The 21,290-nt window shown below is 34.5% G+C and overlaps 1 protein-coding gene across 4 annotated transcripts in view; it reads right to left on the bottom strand.

Moving 5' to 3' along the window:
* The window catches only part of FHL5 (four and a half LIM domains 5), a 45,930-nt gene that overhangs the window by 8,608 nt on the left and 16,032 nt on the right, over positions 1–21,290 (bottom strand). For all 4 annotated transcript variants that reach the window (XM_081295252.1, XM_081295249.1, XM_081295251.1 and 1 more), the window contains 4 exons: positions 8,120–8,290; positions 7,028–7,202; positions 5,594–5,763; positions 1,792–1,978 (listed from right to left, as the gene is read on the bottom strand). In XM_081295252.1, coding sequence (XP_081151378.1) covers positions 1,792–1,978; positions 5,594–5,763; positions 7,028–7,202; positions 8,120–8,278 — 691 coding nt within the window. In that variant the 5' untranslated portion in view covers positions 8,279–8,290. The remainder of the gene's footprint in view (positions 1–1,791; positions 1,979–5,593; positions 5,764–7,027; positions 7,203–8,119; positions 8,291–21,290) is intronic.

Below are 21,290 nucleotides of genomic sequence, written 5' to 3'. Positions count from 1 at the left end.
AAAACAAAATTGTTTTTGTCTGACTTTAAAAAGCTGATTTCAGTGAATGATTTGGAACAATTCATCAGAAAAATCACTTAGACATATCTGTGATGAATCAGAATTGAAACTCATTAATGTATGTTCTCTGAGATCTTTATTAGCTATTTGAGTGCCCAAAGAAATGTGCAACACATTTTAAATTATTTGATTTCCCCATTTCCTTATTGGTGTCCCTTTTTTCTAGTTCGATTCAAAAAATGCGTGGAATCAATTGTGATGGAATATTTACTAAGATTTTGGAGCTCAAAGTACTTATGCATGTCTGGAAGTCCCATTTTTGAACAAAGTGGTGGAGATGGTGTCTTGTTCCCTTAGTTGTAAGAGAAGCCAGATGTATAGAAAGCAGGAGAGTAGAGTGGTTAGGAGCATGTGCTCTGAGACCCAATAGTCTGGAATTGTCAACTCCTTGCAAGGGTCAAGGAAGTAATGTACCTGAGTGACAGAGACAGGATGTGAGGAACACAAAGGGCACTCCCCACACAAAATGGCAGCTGCTTGGCTCCATGTGACCTTGAGCCTGCTTAGGGAACATGAAGGCAGCCTCTTCATCAGTGGTAAGCTCTATATTTGCTTTTGGCTGCAGAAGTAGATTTTACATTCATCTTTCCCCCTAAATATGTCCAGGCCTAACAAAGCTGTTCTGCTAGTCAGACGTAGCCCATGGCTAGTGTGAGAATTTGAAAAAAAATGGGGTCCCTATGCAAGTGGGTGGAAGCCTGAAAGTTGGGGTTTGCATGAAACTCTTTTCCTTCATTGGAAGACACATGGAATCAACTTTTGTTTTGTTATATTTATTTGAAAATGGAGGAGGAGGAGGAAAGGGATAGCATCATCTTTAATTCTCTTGTTATATAATCTGGACTAAAAAAAATGAAATATCGTCTAAGAATGGAGAGCAGAATATAGTTCTGTCACATTATTAAGTGACAATAAATTGCTTCAAAGAATAGCTGCTGGTTTCTTAAATATCCTGCTGTCTTTAGTTCCCTTACTATAGGATTAGCAGTTTAGAGATGGCTGAAGAAAATATAATGCATTTTTTTAAACCTTGAAAACCTATTTAACATGGATCAATTTATCATTGATGTTGTTTTTCAAATCATATCTCATGTATCTTGTTTCTTTAGTAGAAAGCTATATTGTTTTTCTTTCATCTGTTCATAATTTCAACTTGTTGCAAGTGAATGGAGAGAAAAGAGAGTAATGTATTTGTTAGAAGCATGTTAAAATGAAGTTTAGTTCATTCCTGACCTATGCTTTCCTAATCATAGCAGTTTCAGATATTTTATAGAATATTGTACTTAATTAAAAACTTCTGTATCTTAATTCTGCTTGGCTCTGTTTGGAATAAAGGCAGAATTCTGATTTATTATACTCTTTCCTCCCACTCAAATCCTTAATGAGACTCAAATCAGGACTCTTCATTTAACATCTTCTCTGACCTCATATCTCATCCTATTTTCTCCTTCCTTAAACTATGACTTTACTTAAAATCTGTACCATTAGGGTAGTGTTTAATTTCTTTTGAAGAGCATAGTTATCTAAATTCTACTCTGTCTTTTCCTTGAGGGGTCCATTTAATATTTGAATTTATAAATGGGTACCTCAGTGTTTGTTCAAAAGGAAAGGAAATACAAAAGTATAATGAAAGATTTAGAATTTTTACTTATATTTCCTAAACTAACTAGGTAACATTTTATGTAGTTATAACTGTCTTATGGTGGTACCATGTTGAACTGGAGAACTTACCAGTAATGGGTTTGGTACATGCTGCACACCTTTTGGCATAAAGATGGTTGTAACAGTCCATGCAGAATGGATAATCATCTTTGGACATAAATTCTTCTTCACAAAGCTCTTTCCTACAGCCACTACACAGAAAACACTCTCTATGCCATTGCTGGTCATGAAACATTATCCCACCTGAAGATATCACCTGCCAAAGGATTTCAAAAAAAGTCAATGAGTGTGGTCTCCATTGCATGTTAGACCTTTTCATGATGTCATTCTATGTCCACAACTGATACTCTACCTGCTTGATTTAGGATTTTATTTTCCTTAAAACTTCTGTGATTTTTTTGAGTCAATTTGTGAAATCAAATGTTATATGAATCAAATAGGATTGGTAAAAAATGAAAATTATTCTAATTTTTCTCAACCAATGGATCAGAAAAATGGCATGGCCTTTTTGGACTCACGAAGATGAAAAGAATTAGGTGTTTGATTCACCTCATCTTCCTGTGAGTTTTCTTAGCTTTGCCATCAGAGTTAAGATAGTTCTATACTATGTTCTTACATCAATATCTAATTTGTAAGGATCTGAGGAAAAACATCTACTTTTTCCTGAAAGCTTTGTACTAGGGTCAAGAATATCTGACAGTAGAAATCCTGGATGGAATTGGTAAATATCGTCATTTGCTATTAATGACTTACATTTCTTAATTGTTTTGAGGTCCTCAGTACTGTTCTAAGAGGTGGCTTCTTTGTATATTCTCAACATCTCTGCTTGGTGGAGACTATCATATCTTTACCCGTTTTACAGATGAGCAAGAACCAAGAGTTAAAGTCGCTAAATTACATTTCCTGGAGACAGCATTCAAACCTGCACAGTCTGACCCCACAATCTGTGTACATAAGCATTAACACCATTTGGAGTTGAGGTTATTTTGCATGGGTAAGCAGTTGATAAGATCTTGTGGAATGAATACTTAAAAACAATAACAACAACAATAAAACTTTCGGAAAGCAATTCTAATATTGTATCTAGCACAAGATGTTGTAGGGTATGTGTTTTTAGCTTCAGGATTCAAATAATGGCACTCACTATATATTGAGCCTTAGGGTATGATAGGGTTTAGCCAAAGATGCTTATTAGTTCTTCATAAGATAATATAGTTTTTCTAGTCAATTTAATCCAAGGATTCAACTTCTTAAAAACTTTAAATATATTTATCAGAATCAGATGGGTAAATATTAGGCAACTTTTCTTATGTAGTTACTTTGAAGTCATCATCTTTCAAATTTGTGGTCATTGAACTCCTAGAATTGCTGAGGAAATTGGAATATGTTCCTGTACACGTTTTATAAAGAATGAAACAATATGATATCAGAGATGGCCTACAGTCTTTGTATTAGAATTAACTCATATTGAAGATCGTTTAAGTCATTTTATTGTTGACAAACTCAAGTGTTGTTTGTCTATCATGTAAGGCTTTTGAAAAAATATTCTAAAGATATTTTTTAACTTATAATAAATATCTTAGAAATTAAAGATACTTGACATAAAAGTTGTTTTTCCTAAAGGAAAAAAGTTTACTATTCTGAATAAGTAAATGAAAGTATAATGGTGTGTGTGAAGTAAAGCAATTTAAAATACCCCCTACTGACTTCAAATGCCTTACCGCAGGCACATGATGCCTTTGATTTGTTTGGTCAAATGATTAGCAGGCAATGCTTAAAAGATTTAAAACTTGGAAAATGTATTCACAGCAAAATAAAACTTGATATATACACCAAGGTCTATTTAATTAGGGAGAAGAAACTCTGGAACATTCAAAATCTTTTCCTTGTGATTACATTTCTTTTGAAGAGGAAGGTGAACTAAGATGAAGTCTAATATTTAAGCTTGGTTTTGGCCACTGACTGATTCCATGATTTATAATAAGTTTCGTCTCTGGAGAAGTGGAGGCAATGATGATTTTTCATGCCATAGATACCAAAGTAAGAGTTGAACATATTTAACTCTATTTGAACTCTGAGAAATTTGAATTCAAAGCACTTGTGGTTTGAGGTCAGCTGCTCCCTAGAGGAAAATAAATTTAGTGTGACAAAATAAAATCTGTTGAAAAAGTTTAAAGTCAAGTAGTTTCTTCTTTCTAAAAACCATGTGGTCTTTGGTTTGGGTTGAAAAAAAATTGCTTTTCTTTAGCTTTGATCAAAAACATTTACATCCAGCTTTCCTTATGGAACTTGTAGTTTTAAAAATTAAACAGAAAATAATCTGGCATGCCATGACCTATCTATTATCCAACATAAACATTTCATAAATTTTTGATGACTTTGAATCACATTCTAAATATAGTCACAGCTGCCTATACCTGGGAAGCACCAATGCTTCATCCCAAACCGTATTCAGCCCTGAATCATGACAGAAATTCCTATCTTGAATCTTTACAGCAGTATTGAAAGAACGTTGATATTGCCCAACAAATTTTAAGATAATTCTCACAAATTCCATTAATATTTTAGTTTAAGTCTTTAAGAAAGGAAACCTAAATTGGCTACTTAGTTGTCTTTCAAAACAGTTAAACCTACTCATTTTATTTCTAGCATCTATTTTTAAATTTATGTCATTGACTCTGGTAATTCAATGGAGTCATAGGATCTGACCACTGCTTGAAACATTTCCTGTCAGTGTTTCTTTGAGTACTAGATGATTTCATGTAATATTACTATCCATTGTAATTTTCAATCATCATTATAATATAATTCAATAATTACAACTTAGGAGAGTATATTTATTTAAATAAAAATGTAGTATTGGTATTGTTAATATATGTAGAAAATTACTGTATGTGTGTTCACATGTGTGTGTATATGCACCTGTAGGTGGTAATGAGACCCAGATATCCAGATGCAAATATACAAATGGTCTTAAGAGAACTGCCAACATTGCCTATGGATCAAAAATATTTAGGAACCAGTATACCAATCCGAAGTGTTTTCATGAATCAACATTCTCATTGTAATTTATAGTGTCATTTTAAACTTGTAATGTCTCACAGGTCAAGACTTACTTTGAGAATATTAATATATGTTATGAAGTATGGACAGGTTTCATCAAGATTAGAGATGTGAGCCACTTTCCACATAAAAATATAGAGGATAAAGAAGAGTTGGACAAAGTTTACCTCTGAAAAATGACTTGTTTTCCCTCTTGGAAAATATACTTTGCATGGGAAACCAACTCCCTGCATGCAACACTGAAACTGGAAGTAAAAGAACTTGAAGCTCTTAGTTTTGTTGGTGTTTTCATCTTTATCGAATTCCCCTTAAGATCTCCACAAACCTACTCTTTGAAAATGCCAAAGCTTCAAACCAAGAAGACATTTGCATTGCACAATGTGAGGAGTTAAGATCTTATCTAATTTGGTTCTTCAGTCACTCTGTGATGCAAGTCCATATTCCTCTCTGAAACAGTTAACACTGAAAGGATCAAAAATTATTTCCTAAGAATTTTGTATTCAAAGAGAAATGTACTGTCTCTCAGAATGCATGAACTCGTTTATAGAAGCAGTGAATGGAACTGGAATGTCAAATCACTTGAACCACTAGAAAATTAAATTCATGTTCTGGATGAAATTTTATAGCTGATAAAATATAGGTGGTCATCCTCGCTGACAGAGAGTGGTTTTGTGCATGTTGGAATTCAAAGGTAATATGAATGTATTAGACAGATATGACTGTATCAGTTCATTCCAAATATATCATGTAGGAAAAAAAAGCAATGATACAGAAGCTTCTACAAGTTTCATCCTCTTTAGATAATTACCTTATTGCAAAAGTTGCAGTAATGAGCAAACTTCTTCTCAAAACATGGCAGGCAATAATTTCCATTCTCTTTGGAGATCAAGGGCTTTGTGCCTATTGGCTGTAGGCAAAGCTCACACACAAAACAGGTTTCATGCCAGTAGTTTCCCTTAAACTCCATTTTGCGAGAACCTATGAAATCCAAAAGTAAGAACCTGTTAGTACTAGTCAGGCATGGTTTTATTTTCTTTAGGTAAGTGTAGATCAAATTACTTAAAATACATATTTTAAACACCAATTTGAAAAATGAATTGTCCTTTTATAAAAATTACATTCTGTCAGTTTCCGAAACATCCATCTGGGAAAAGAAAAGATAATACAGTTCAGCCTTGATGACAATGAATTATTCTTTCACTGAAAACTCCTCCAAGGACTGCATAAGGCACAATTTAGAGATGTTAAAGTATTTTAAATGGAGAACAGGAATGGCTGCACATGGTTTAGATAAATTGGGTCATAATAATAATTACAAGAATATTAGAAATGCCCAGGGTACAACCCCCGAGATTTATGTTGTATAGTTAAGGCCCCTAAAATTATTTGAATCCATAATAAGAAAATGTGTGTGTGTGTGTGTGTGTGTGTGTGTGTGTGTAAAAGAGAGAATGGGGGAGGAAAGAAGGGAAGGAAGGAGGAGAGAGAGAGAAAGAATTTCAGGTCTTACGCTGCTATCCATAGAGAGAGAGTAAAGGACCAAAATATAATGAATTCATGCTTGTCAAAAGTGGAATGATTTACATAGAGACTTGTCTTCCCTAAAAGAAACAATGAAAACTGATCCCTGAACCAGCTTGTGTAGAGTTACAACATGATAGTTGGCCCCAATCTCCTCTGTCAGATTTTTTTTTTTCCTTAGAACATTTGTTATGTCCAGGGCAATGTGTTTAAGTAGTGTTATTAAAAAACAAACAAACAAACAAACAAACAACAACAACAAAACGCACTATTTATTCAGGTTCTGCTTGAAAATGTTATCTATGAATCAGTTTTTTTTTTAAAGAGAGAGTGAGAGAGGAGAGAGAGAGAGAGAGAGAGAGAATTTTTAATATTTATTTTTTAGTTCTCGGCGGACACAACATCTTTGTTGGTATGTGGTGCTGAGGATCGAACCCGGGCCGCACGCATACCAGGCGAGCGCGTTACCGCTTGAGCCACATCCCCAGCCCCCTATGAATCAGTTTTTATTAAAATAATCAGAACACTAATTTACCTGTTCAAGGATAATAAATGAACAACCTTTTTATTTTGTAAAGTACATGAAGTGAGATCAAGTGAGGAAGAAAATTGTCTTTCTCAAACCCGAGGCTTTGTGAACTGCTGTAATAGGGCACATTGTGGCCCTTAATGAAAAACACTGCAGCTTTGGTTAGACACCAGCACTCCCAGGACATCTTACCAGGCATGATGGTCCTTTTGCATTTGAAGCACTTAGAGGAGCACTCATTAGAATAGCACTCTGTGCACAGCAGGCGCTCATCCTTGGCAGCAAAAGGCTTTTCCACCAGAGAGTGTTTGCATTTGGTGCACTTGAAGCATCCTTCATGCCAGTGCCTTTGTTTGTAACAAAGATCCTTTGAGACAGTAAATAAAAGTTAATTAAATGTGTTTGCAATAAAGGCCATTTTATAAGACAAAACTGAACACTCATGGGACTCTAGTGCCAGTAGGTTGTTCTACTAGCTTGAGGGAAAGTTGATATTGATACTGTTATCTATAGTGAAGAGACTGTGGAGTAATTATGAGCTACAGTCTGGGTGTTTCTTGGTTGGTCACTAAAGGAGCTGGAAAATATACTGACTTTCTGCTACTTTTTCCTATTTTCCCCAGTTTCGTTTTGCATAGTGGAAGAGATTTTTCAGGAATTGATTTAATTTTTAGATTGTAATATCCCATTACACGTTGAAATTTAACTAACTAAATAAGCATACAAATAATACCACCTAATAAAAGCAAAGTTAAGAAGATGATGAAAAGAAGAGAAAGAGAAAGAAGGAAGGAAGGAAGAAGATAATGGTGATCAATGAGCATTGCAGGAAGAATGGGTGGTATAAAGGGAGGTTTCCAAATCTTACGGGGTTTAGTGGAGCTGAAGTTGATTTTTAAGTTGGAAAGTATTAATTTTCCATCTTTACACCTCAATTATTTATATATTTATTTATACACTTGTTATTTCAGAAATAACTCAATATTTTAGCTGTGGGACTTTGGGGGATATAGCTTAACTTTTTTAATGTTTATCATCCTAAAACACAACCTCATAAGACCATGTAAAGATTGAAGCACATGCTATATTTCACAGTGCTAAGTGTTGTGACTGGAACTTCATTAGTGACAACTAATTAATCCTTATGTAAGTATAAGGAAATATAAAAATCCTTACATAAAGTATTAGGAAAATAGAGCTAAAAATCAGCACTAATAGAATTGAGGCATTTCGAAACATTTGCTGCTTATAATCAGTTTTTATGTGAATTGAGGTGAGACTTACCTTGGAATCGGATTCAATTGGTTCTTTGCATTCCTCACAATAGTTAGAAAAGATACGATCATAACATGAAACACAGTATGGATTATCATCCTTTAGTACATACTTCTTCCCAAGAAGTGAGGCTGTGCAGTATTGACAATCAAATTGAGCAGTCGTCATTTTGGTTTGATCCTGTGAATAAGAAAATGATTCTTACACACAAAAGTAAAATTCTTTTTATAAATGACAATACAGTGTGAATCCAACACTTGAATGAATTTCTATTTCTTCAGCACAAATCTACTGATTTAGGAAAATTATGCTTGTAGTCATGGTGACATTTGGAGTGATTTAGGAATGGCTACTCTTTCATCTTGGCAGTTCTTGTGTGTTTTCTAAGAAAAAAATAAAAACATCAAGCCAACAGGCAGATTGTAAAAAAAAAAAAAAAAAAACATACTGTAGTAATCATGAGCTAATATGTACATCAATAAGAATGTGATGTGTGTTTACATAGGATGGCTTTACCTCAAGCATAATACACATGACCTGTTGATAGGGTTTTTACAAACTGTCATCACTTGTTGTCTGGGAGAGTTCTGGAGGTGTGGAGGTGAAGTTTGATGTAGATGACAACAGTCTTTTTGACTTAGACTTAAAGAGAAATTAATAAAAGTGCTTTGCCATTTTCTAGTCCATTTCCATTATCTAGTTCATTTATTTACTCCTTATTGGGTATCTAGGAAGGGCTCTGCACATTAATCCTCAGGTCTTCCTATACCATAATCCTCTGTTAGGACATCCTTACTTACCTGTGGCTTCAACCACCTTAAATATGCCCACGACTCCCCAAACTGGTTTCTGCTAACTTAATCTCCTTGACTTCACCATGCAAATGTCCCACACCAAGCTGACAAAAAACCTTCTCAGTAGGTACCATTTAGTCCCAGCCCTAGGTCTTGGACTAGGTTCTGGCAAATGCACAGATGTAGAATTGCAGGTAAAGCTTTTAATGGTAGAGAACAGCCATAGGCTTCTTCAAGACATAGAGTTAAATTAACTCATATTATGGTATGAATAAAAGCAGCAGCAGCATCTTCCACAATAAAAGCTCATGGAACACAAAGCCGGGGCTAGGGTATGAATCCTAATTATTTTATAAATAAAAAAAAAACCATTAAGAAACAGAATATGTAGATTTCAAAAGTTTTAAACTAGGCATTTAACATGAAAATTTCATTATTACCAAAAGCAGTAGCACTAATTTTCCTTTTGAAGATGGGATTTATAATTTCTGGATTTGCTGGGATGTATTAGGATTTGTGAATGTTTTCTAATTATCCAATCTAGAAACTTCTTAAAATTTTAGCAAAACTAGAAGATAGGTTAATTATAGTGATGCTTTCTAAAAGTATTTTTGGTGCTCATTTGTAGTTAGCACATTTTATATCTTATTCTCATAATTTTTGCCTCATTTTAGTGACGAAGTTCCCCCCCAGAGTGTCTTGCTGAATGCACATTGTTATTAGTTCTTTGAATGGCAGTTTTACTACATTGTCCTTCACTATAAGTGGAGAAAAAAATGAGGATTAGGAACATGTGAGTCTTTTCCCAGGAAAGATGAGAATGCAGACTAGAAAGTCCCCAATGGGACATGGCCAAAATTATCTGCAAGGAACATTGAATTCCCTATTTGATTAATTCCACAGAAATGTCCCTTCCTAGTGAATACAGACACACTCAGAGGGCTACAAGGGCTTGGAAACAGAAGGAAAATAGATTCTCTGGGAAATTCTTAAAATAAAACTTTTATTCATATTCACAGTGATCAATGTTTATTCCAATAGTGAGATAAGGTAGGTAGCTTTGACTTTCATTACTTAATATGGAACATGTCATTTTTATTATTAATATTTAGTTTTAAATGTATAAAATAGCACCATGAGAATGGCTTCTCAGGGGTTGGGAACTACCAGACCCCTTCCATTTTGTGAGACATTTTGTGTATTACATGATAAAACAAACAAAAGAACCCAGAAGTGGTAGTATTTCAATGGTTTATTTCAAACAACACTTTAAGCACTACAATGTCATAATGCCTGATCTCATTTAGTGATTAGGTAAGATACTAAATATAAGGCCATTTGGTCCTTCCTTTATCTCCATCCTAATATGCTTTGCTCTTAACAAAATGGAACACATGTCTTCATTTTTTAAAAGGTAAAGATCTCTTCTTATTCCATTCTGTTTTGTTACTGCAACATCAGGGAGTTGGGAAGGGTGAAAGCAGAATCAGGTCCACTACTCAAAACCTTGTAAATTTGCATTTATGGGACTGTACAGTGACAGCAGGCATTGGTTCATGTCAAAAGTTATTGAATGTTTGTTTGCTCAGTGGTATTGAACTCTCTGCCTTCAAGAAGTCTCTGTTCCCTTAGCTTCCGTATTACTTACCTTAATGATAGTGGATGGAATTGAGGAAGAGAACACACTGAATGTTTACTCTCTTCTTGGTGGAAAAAAAATGCACTAAGAAAATCGGTCCTCATTTTTCATGTCATTTAACTATAGAGTTATACTTTCAAATAGAGTTTCTTAAAATTACAGGTGTCGTAACTATATAAACATTATAACTGTAGTTGAACAAATTCTATTAGAATCATGTAGAATTCATAGGGAACTAAAAGAAAGTATGGAGAGACTTCCCTAGGAAGACTTTAAGGAAATTAAACTATTGGAAATCTGATGGGAAGGAAGGAAGGAGGAAAGGGTAGAAAGGATGAGGCAGGGAAGGAAGGAAGGGAGGAGGGAAGGAAGGAAGAAATCACTCTCATTGTATCAAGGAAGAAGAAAGATAGTGGGAGAATGACATAGAATCTCATCTGAAGCTGGATAATGGTAGTCTTGAGGTCAGATTCTCACCTGGGTATTTTAAGGATAAAGGAAGACCTTGAAACTTCAAAGCCTTTTAAAGCTCTTTGGACCTTTAAATGGGGAAGAGAGATAAAATGTTTTAATCAGCTTATTGCTGCTGTGACCAAAAGACCTGAAAAGAACAGTGTTAGAGGAGGAAGTTTATTTGGTGCTTGCTATTTTCAGAGGTCTCAGTCCGTAGATGACTGACTCTGTTGCTCTTGGCCTGAGCAGAATACCATGGTGGAATGGTGTAGAAGAGGAAAGCAACTCAGGACATGGAAATCAGGAAGCAGAGAAAGTGGGCTCCGCTCACCAGGGACAACATATAAACCCCAAAGGCGTATTTCCAGTGACCTATCTCCTCCAACCATTCCCTACCTGCCTACAATTACCACCCAATTGGTTAGGTTACAACTCTCATAATCTAATCATTTCACTTCTGAATGTTCTTGCATCATCTCACAGATGAGCTTTTGGGGGAATCTCATATCCAAAACACAAGAGTATGATTTTTTTTTTCCAACCAAGTCACTTTAAAAAAATATTTTTAGTTGTAGATGGACACAATATCCTTATTTATTTTTATGTGGTACTGAGGATTGAACCCAGTGCCTCATATGTATGAGGCAAGCACTCTACCATTGAGCTACAGCCCCTAAGTCATTTTTATTTTTTTTCTAAAGAGAGAGTGAGAGAGGAGAGAGAGAGAGAGAGGAGAGAGAGAGAGAGAGAGAGAGAGAGAGAGAGAGAGAGAGAGAGAGAGAGAATTTTTAATATTTATTTTTCAGTTTTTGGCAGACACAACATCTTTGTTGGTATGTGGTGCTGAGGATCGAACCCGGGCCGCACGCATGCCAGGCGAGCGCGCTACCGCTTGAGCCACATCCCCAGCCCCCTAAGTCATTTTTAAAACCCAATTCTTTTCTAATTATCATTTTGCATTCTCTTTTCTTCTTTATCCCTAATGTAAACATTTTTAAGTACTCAGGGAATAACAGTATCTAGAAGGCAGGTCAAGACCTGTTTTTGATCATTACCTAACAGGTGAAGCTATAGGAAAGAGGAGGAGGACTATGTAGTTTTTGTCTCAGGGATCTAAATGTTAATTTGTGAAGATCAGAATTTTTATCATATGGTTCATATGGTGGTTTTAGAAGATTGATTTAGAGATGCACTAATATATCAAAAGAACATGTGAGGAAAGAACAGTTCAGAAATCAGCAAAAATAGACTTGGCTTTGTTTTTCCAGGTCCTTCCTTTGTATTTTTAGATTTCTACCTAAAAGAATGCGAGTTCATTGGCAATAGTTTCCATATCCAAGAATGTTGCTTAGGAGTTATTTTTTTAAACAAAACATAAATTTGTGTTGTTATATTTTATAGTGGGTTAATGCTAAGAAGGCTAATGCATGATCGGTCTATCCACTTGCATTTTTACTATGCTTAGCAGAATAGATTTCATAACTCAAGGGCATGTCAAGGAGGAGAGAGACAAGGACTAGATGCTGGGCTTTTATCTTTAATATTCTTGCAAGGCACACACTATTCATTTATTCAAGTATTTGATGAACATGTAAAGTATATGTTATTTGCAAAGTAATCTGCTGGAAGCTGTGAAGGATGTAAAAATGCATTAGACTCACATCCCATCTCTAGAGAGTTTATAATCTAGTAGGAAGAGTAGAACATTTTAATATATCACTAAAGTTAAAAAGTGATAAGGAGAAATGAAAAGTTATAAACATTTTGAGCTGTGTTTCTACCCATTAGAAGAATTTCTAAAATTTCTAAGGTGCATCACCCGTATCCCAAACCAATAAATCAATTTTTGGAGGCAGAGATGAAAACTAAGAATCTTTCAGTTTTTAAGTGGTTTTACTGTTCAGTGAGGGTTGAAAACTACCGGTACAGAGGAGGGGAAGAACACTTATTTTTAGCTAGCAAAAATTCAGGAACAACCTGGAGAAATGGCATTTGAATACATTGTGAGGTGGATATTATGATTGGCTTTCCTGACCTTGGCTCTAACTCTGGTTGTTAGAGATCATAGAGCTAAAATCTTTTCCTGGATTCTCAGAGTGAGTGAGTGTTTGGGAGGCAAATTTGACTCTGTTAATTAGAAACACACGTGAACACTGGAAGGTAGATGAGAAATCAAAGGTGTGTTCTTGCTGTTGCTTGTGCTTGTAAACTAGGTTATGTAATGTGAGTGGTTTCTACCCATTCACTATACCTGGAGTCAGTTTTACAGGGTTCCATGACTTGTATTTGGCCGTGAGAGACAGCTGTGGTATGGTGTTGGAAGCAGCAATATCAACATTCAGATTCCCGACATCTGAATCACAAGAAACAGATATTGAAGTGGGAAAGTATAGTCTCTACTACACTTGGATAGATATTGGAAACACTGAAATGCTATTTAACACTCTTGTTTCCTGAAAGTTGGGTACAGTATTAACTACCATATGTGTATAATCTTATATTAATCTTTACACTCATCCCTGAAATATTTTACTATTATTCTAATTTTACAGATGAGAATCCACACTTAGGTCAAGATTATTTGACTGTTGAAAACACAGAATTCTAATATTTAAAAACTACACCTGTTAAAACTGAGGCCCAGGATTTTTTCTTCTTTTTTTTTTCCCTGCAGTACTGGGGATTGAAACCAGAAGTGTCCTACCACTGAGCTACATCCGCAGCCCTTTTTATTTCTATTTTCTATTTTGGACAGGGTCTCACTAAGTTGCATGACGCTGGCCTTGAACTTGTTATTCTCTTGCCTCTAGAATAGTTGGAATTACAGCTGCGGGCTCATGATTAGCCAGTGTAAACCTTTCTCTTCTTGGAGATGTTGGGAAGGGTATTTGAGATGGAGTAACAGAATTAGGAAGGACACTTATATTTGTAAATGTGAGACACACATGAACAATAATAATTTATTCTAAGTGGTTCACAGAGCATGAGAAGGTAAGCGTTGGAGGACACGTTTGGAAAGGTAGCAGGCAAGGGCATCTATAGCTTAAGTTTCAATCTACAGTTAAATTTTGTCTGAGGACAAAATATAATCATTGATGATTTAAAATAGGTACATGGCTTGCTTTGAGCTGAAGTTATGAAAATTTAGCAGAAAGAGTCATCCTGGGATTTTACATAGGTTTCTCATAGGATCAGTGTGCCGCTAATAGGAGTTGGGAACATGGAAAGGAAATAAGTTGGGAGGCAAGATTAATTTAGATTTAGGTACTTTAAAATTGGGGAACTGAACTAGAGGGGTATTGAGCTGTATGTCCGAAAAATTAGGCTGGAGTCTCATATTAGAATAAGAAATTTAGCTGTTTTTCTTAGTTAAACTCCATAACAGTTGATGAGATGCAATGGTATGACATTGAAGGAAACCATCAAAGAAAGCTATAGCATAGAAAAAGGCAAAAGATGGACTCATAAAAAAAATGCATGTTATATTATAGACAAGAGATAAAGCAGATGAAGTAAAGAGACACATGATATTGTGAAAGATGAAGGAAATAAGAACTTTGAGAATGGATATTAATGCCAATTAAGTGTCACCAGGAGGTAAATAGTGTCTTTAAAACAGCAGCCCAATAAACATCAGCTGATGTCAGATTTCACAGGTATAAAGTACATAAGGAGGCCACATTTCTGACAATTCAGAAAACTGTTTACAGAACAGTACTCCTAAGAATGAAAAACAAAATAAAATGCACTGCTGAACTGGCTGAAGAGTTAACAAAATTCTCAGAGGCTAAAAATAAAAGGAAAGTAGGAAGCTAGAAAGGTTAACAATCTCTATCTCCTTCAGTTGAATTCTGAGCCATGATGATCTTGGTATTCACATTTAAGAAATTCTACCAATAGAAGTTGAAAACCCTTAGGTTTCAGTTTAAAGACTTAGTCTAAAATGAAACTGGGTTGGCAGTGTGATGGTATCTGGCAGAAGCAGAAGAAATTCCTCTGTGAAAGAATGCCCCAGTCTAGCCACCCTGCGTCCAGTTCACACACATAAATTTTCATTGAACATGAGCTCACAATAACTAAAAGCAATGAAAAGAGGTAGAATGAGTAAATCCATATAAGAAAATAAATAAATAAAGCACCAGAGAAAAAGTGATTCTGCATAAGAAATAAGAGACAAAAATGTAAAATAATTATATTTAACATGTTCAAAGACATGAGTGGGTATTATACATAGAAAATTTCAGAATAAAAATGAGTAGGCAGATTTTCCAAAGAACCAATAAAAGTAGAAAATATTGAAAAATCATTAAAATAAAATTTAAACATTCAAATGCAGATTAAAATCAGTTAAAGGAAAACTTAATAAACTTAAGGATAAAATTAAAGAAATGCTACAAAATATAGCACAGAGGGAAAAAGAAAAAATATAAAAGAAATGCTAAAGGATCTGAAAGACAAAGTAAAGGGATTTGAAGTCCTTTCATAAGACAATAGAGAAAATAAAGACTATTAAATGTTGGAAATAGAATTGAACTACAGAAACTTAATGAATGACAAAATGCCTAGATTCAGAAAGAAACAACTAGCTGATATCATGAAAAGAAACATTCGAATAAAGCTGCTACACTACAGAGACAGAGGATCTTAAAACATCCAAAGGGAGAAAACATACTATGTTCAAATAATCATATTTTAAGATAACTTAACAGCAATAATGAAAGCCAGGAATAATGCTAAGAAAAATAGGTAAGTTCTAGACCTGCACACTCTGTGGAGCTGACTTAAAGAATATGATGAAACACAAACATATTTAGGTTGGCAAAAACTGTTTATCAGCAAAATATGCTCAGTAAAGGCAATTCTAAACGTTGTTCTTAAAAAAAATTAAAAAGGAAACTCTCCAAAGGAAGGTCGAAGAACATGATTGCAATAGAGAAAATAAGGAAGAAAAAAAAATGGTTAACATGGAGTTGCATATAAAAATACTGGCAGTATAAAACAACAATATCTTTAGAGTTTAAAGGACACAATATTTTACTTGGCAAAATAGCATGTAGTGAGGAAAGAGTTGATTGTTTTTATATTATTTGGTAAGAAAATAAAATGAGTGATATTAGTCATTTTTCTTGTTAAATTTTTTTTCATTTCTCATACAGAATCACTTTGCTTCTGGTGCTTTATTTATTTATTTTCTTTGGTGTATTTTGGTGTATTTATTTTGGTATATTTTACTGTTTATTTTCATTGCTTTTAGTTGTTCAATGAAAATTTTTATGTGTTAGGCACATTATGTTTTCTATAGTTAGCTCTAAAAATGGAAATGGAAATAAGTGAAACAAAATCAACATTTCATTAAAAAGTTAGGGAAAATAAAAATCTAACACTGGGATATCACAAAATAAGAAGATACATTTTAAATCTAAATAAAAAAATGTCAGTGAGGAAACTCTTCTCATAGAAGACAAAGATATTCCAATGATAATCCTAAGGTAAATAATCTTGCAACCAATCTTAGTTAAGATCCTAGGAAATTCTAATCAGCTTTAGCTAAGGTTTGGGCAGAAAGGTAAATAGTATTAACTGAGTACTGTGTGAAATCAGAGGTCAACTTAATTTGATATTACAGTGAACTCAGTGCAAACACCAAAAGATTATCTCCTTAGGATGTGATAAATAAGGATTGCACCCTATGGGGAAAAGTCAGACAAAAATTGTACATGCATCTCCAATGTCTGGTAGGCAAAGCAAAACAGCACCTCATCCCCAACAACAACAACAAAATACTACCAGCATGTGTGGTGTGGTGTATTGGTGTATTTGTGTGTGTGTGTGTGTGTGTGTGTGAGAGAGAGAGAGAGAGAGAGAGAGAGAGAGAGAGAGAGAGAGAGAGAGAGAGAGATTTTACAAGCTGCCTTTATAACTTATACAGAAATGCAGAAGTCCAAGAAATTCCAGGTCAACAAAAAACAAGATGAGAATACTTTCAGAATCAGCCATCAATGCACAGTATGGTTTGAATACAGGGTTTGACACATTACTGCAACAAAGTGGAGAGCTCAGCAACAAATCCACAATCTATCCATCTAGGGGACACAGTGATGGGTGATGAGAGATAGGAATGGTTTCTCCAGTAAATGGTGTTAGGTTAACCATATTTCCAGAGGAAAAAGAATGATACTAGGTTAGTACTTCACATCATATATGAAAATCATTTACACTAGGTTATAGATCTCAAGGTTAAGAGAACTTTGAGAATATAGACTGTTTTCACAAATTTGTAGTATAAAATATTTGTCAAACAGACAGAAAAAGGACTTGCCATATTGGGACTATTTAGTAGATTAGACAAAATTAAAGAACCTGTGTTTTTCAAAACATAAAGTTAAGAGTGAAAATGAGCTACAGATTCATAGAGGCTATTGCAAGTCATTAATCAACAAAGAGCTCATATCCAGGGGAGGGGAGGGGGGATAGTAGAGGATGGGAAAGGTAGCAGAATACAACAGTCACTATTATGGCAATATGTAAAAACATGGATGTGTAACCGATGTGATTCTGCAATCTGTATATGGGGTAAAAATGGGAGTTCATAACCTACTTGAATCAAATGTATAAAATATGATATGTCAAGAGCTTTGTAATGTTTTGAACAACCAATAATAAAAAAACAACAACAAAGCAATAAGGAAGAAATGGACAACTGAATAAATATGCAAAAGACCTGAAGAGATTCATAAAAGGATAACTAAATGGCTAAAATATGGACATGTTTTCCATTAATAATCATTGCAAGATAATTAACAAGCTCCTCTACACAAAGTGAATATACAAATATGAATGCAATTCCTAGAGACCACATTAGGAATAATGCACGAGCCATAGCAAGAAATGGTCTGAATACCCATTAAAGAAAAAATAGATAAGTAAATGGAAGGAGGGTCATACAACATATTGCCATATGGCAATGAAAGCAGATGACCTATGGATACCCTCCTCACTACAAAAGAACTTCACAATATTGAGTGGGAAAATTTGGCTGCAACAGAGTACGTACATATGAATGTCATTTATATAAAGTTCCAAAGCAGCCAAAATTGATTATTAGTGATTATAAATACTGTGAAGATGTTTTTTTTAAAAAGTGTGTTGATGTAAACAGAATACTTAGGATGCAATTTAAAAAGATCTAACTTCTTAAGTCAAAAAAGCATAGGGAAGGGCTGGGGATGTGGCTCAAGCGGTAGCGCGCTCGCCTGGCATGCGTGCGGCCCGGTTCGATCCTCAGCACCACATACCAACAAAGATGTTGTGTCCGCCGAGAACTAAAAAATAAATATTAAAAAATTATCTCTCTCTCTCTCTCTCCCCTCTCTCACTCTCTCTTTAAAAAAAAAAAAGCATAGGGATGTTGGACAGAGGATTTTGAAGATATCAGGAATGCTTGGTTCCTTAAACTAGATTGTTATTTCCTATATTGTACATATATATTCTTTTCTATGTATGCAATTTTTAAAAAAGCTTTTAAAAAGTAACAGATGCCAAATCAGGAGAAGTTGTATGTATTAAACCACCCTGTCATTTTGTTTTGTTATCAGATAATAATCCAATGAACACATAGCATGCCTGGGAAAGGGTGATACTGGTCATGGAAGTTTCTAGTAGGGAAGATGTAGAGATGTTTGTTAACTGCATAGAAGAATCGACTGCTGAGGGAGATTGCAGATGCAAGGAAGGGGAAAGGGAGACAATGACGTTCTTTCTCCTCTCTCCTGTCTCCCCTTTCCTTTGTCTCCTCTTCCTCTTCTCCCTTTCCCCTATCTTCTCTTTCTCTTTTCTCTTTCAATACTCAGTTAACATACAACAGTGCAAAGCAAAGACATAGTTCCAATATGAAAAATTTTAGTAAATGTGGTATCAAGCAAATAAAGGACTACCTGTATGTGTCTTAATTACTTTCAGATCATAAACACAAGTTTATAAAATAAGAGCGCTTCTATTGTCTTGTAGTTGAAATGTACTGGTCTATAAATTTCTAATAATGGCTCTTTGTTGATATGCTTTTAAGGAATTTTATTTCTTTGTGTCATAACTTTAGGGAGTTCAATTATCATATATTCTTTATTCTGAATGCCAATTATAAGTTACTATATTGATTTGATTACCGTTTATTTGTTTCCAGTGGAGGTAATATACTATATAAAATAATCACATTGATCATGTGTCTTACAATAGAGGAAATGGTAGAGCAAATGCTATTTAAGATTACTTTTATCTCTAAAACATGATCTGTAAGTTTTATTAATAGATGCAAATAATGCCTTAACTATTACTTTTGCACATATGGAAAAGTGCACCATTGTTCAATTTAAAGTCTTGTGGGCTTTTGTGGCTTAATTTTCATCTGCTGTTTCAAAGTAGCTTCACTTGTAAAAATATGCTGTATTCATCTGGAAGTGCTGCATGGCTTTTCCAATTGCCCATTCTGGTCTTTCATTGATTCTGCTGATTTATTTCTGCTTTCCTTTAGGGATGAGCTTGAAAGGATTTAAATATAAATGTTGTAAGGAATATTAAAAATGCTGCTGGAAAATGTTAGTGCAATATTTTGAAATCTGAAATTTATCTGATTTACAAAACTTTGGAGATGGAGACTAGATGAAAAATCTTTAGCTATTCTGGGTCTTTTATTTTTCCAGATGAATTTAATTTTTCTATTTCTATGAGGAATGTCATTGCAATTTTGATTGGATTTGCATTAAATCTGCATAGTGCTTTTTGTAGTATGGTCATTTTGACAATATTAATTCTGCCTATCCAAGAACAAGGGAGATCTTTCCATCTTCTAAGGTCTTCTTTAATTTCTTTATTTAGTGTTCTCTAGTTTTTGTTGTAGAGGTCTTTCACCTCTTTCATTAAGTTTATTTCCAAGTTTTTTTTTTTTTTTGAGGCTATTGTAAATGAGGTAGTTTTCCTTGTTTCCCTTTTGAGGATTTGTCACTGGTATACAGAAATGCATTTGATTTATGGGTGTTGATTTTATATCCTGCTACATTGCTGAATTCATTTACAAATTTCTAGAAGTTTTTGGATCTTCTTAGTATAGCATCATATCATCAGCAAATAGTGCTAATTTGAGTTTTTCTTTTCCTATGTGTATCCCTTTAATTTATTTAGTTTGTCTAATTGCTCTGGCCAGTGTTTCAAGAACTATGTTAAATAGAAGTGGTGAAAGAAGTTTTTAGAGGAAATGCCTTCAATTTTTCTCCATTTTGAATGATATTGGACTGGAGCTTAGCATAGATAACCTTTATGATATTGAGATATGTTCCTGTTACCTGTAATTTTTCTAGTGTTTTGAACATGAAGGGGTGCTGTATTTTGTCAAATGCTTTTTTTCTAATGTTTTCTTGATATAAGGAGGCTGATTCATAGAGGGTTGGGGAGGGGAAGGGAGGAGGTTAGAAATGATGGTACAAGTATAAAGACACAAATTGGTGAAAATATACTTTGTATACAACAAGAAATATGAAAAATTGTGCTCTAATGTGTAATAAGAATTGTAATGCTTTCTACTGTCATATATAAATAAAAAATTAACTAAAAAAAGAATCTTAGTTTGAACATACTTAACTGGATTTACCTGGGTTGTTTTCTGTAACAAAACACAGAGAAAAAAAAAAGATCAACTTAACCCTGAGTAGTTACTGTGTCTTGGGAAATATGAAACTGCTACAAAGAAAAGGATTTGTAACTGGACCTTGATTTTAGTGAATATTGTTGCTGGAAAAGCAGGGTGGTGGCTGATGTCAAAGGCATTATTGAAGTCTCATTGACCAAGGTTGCTCTATAAGGTGGCAGCTGTTCTTTCTCCTCTCTACTTGCACCCCTGCACATGTTCTTTGGGTACTCCATTCCATTCACCTCAGAAGCATCTCATAAATCTTAGTTTAGTCCCTCTTCATGTCTCTGATGGACCTAAAGACTTACACTGAACTAAAGATTTTATTAAACGTCTTACTGTATTGAGGAGAAATAAGCAAATGACTATTACATGTCTTTATTTTCTGGTGATAAACTCAATTTCCCCTAGGAGTCCTAGAACATCTTGTTCAATGCTTAAAAAAAAAATCTCAGATGAGCTGGTGATGCACATCTGTAGTCTTGGCTACCAGAAAGGCCAAGGCGGAGGATTGAAAGTTTCAGGCCCAGCCTAGGCAATTTAGTGAGACCCAAAATAAAAATTAAAAAAGGACTAGTATGTAGCTTAGTGTTTGTGCACTTGCCTATCAAGTAT

This window comes from Spermophilus citellus (genome assembly GCF_964194105.1).
Source record: "Spermophilus citellus genome assembly, chromosome: 5".
NCBI classification, from domain to species: domain Eukaryota; kingdom Metazoa; phylum Chordata; class Mammalia; order Rodentia; family Sciuridae; genus Spermophilus; species Spermophilus citellus.
Note: the sequence above shows the minus strand (reverse complement) of the source record. Positions and strands in the feature narration are given on the sequence as shown.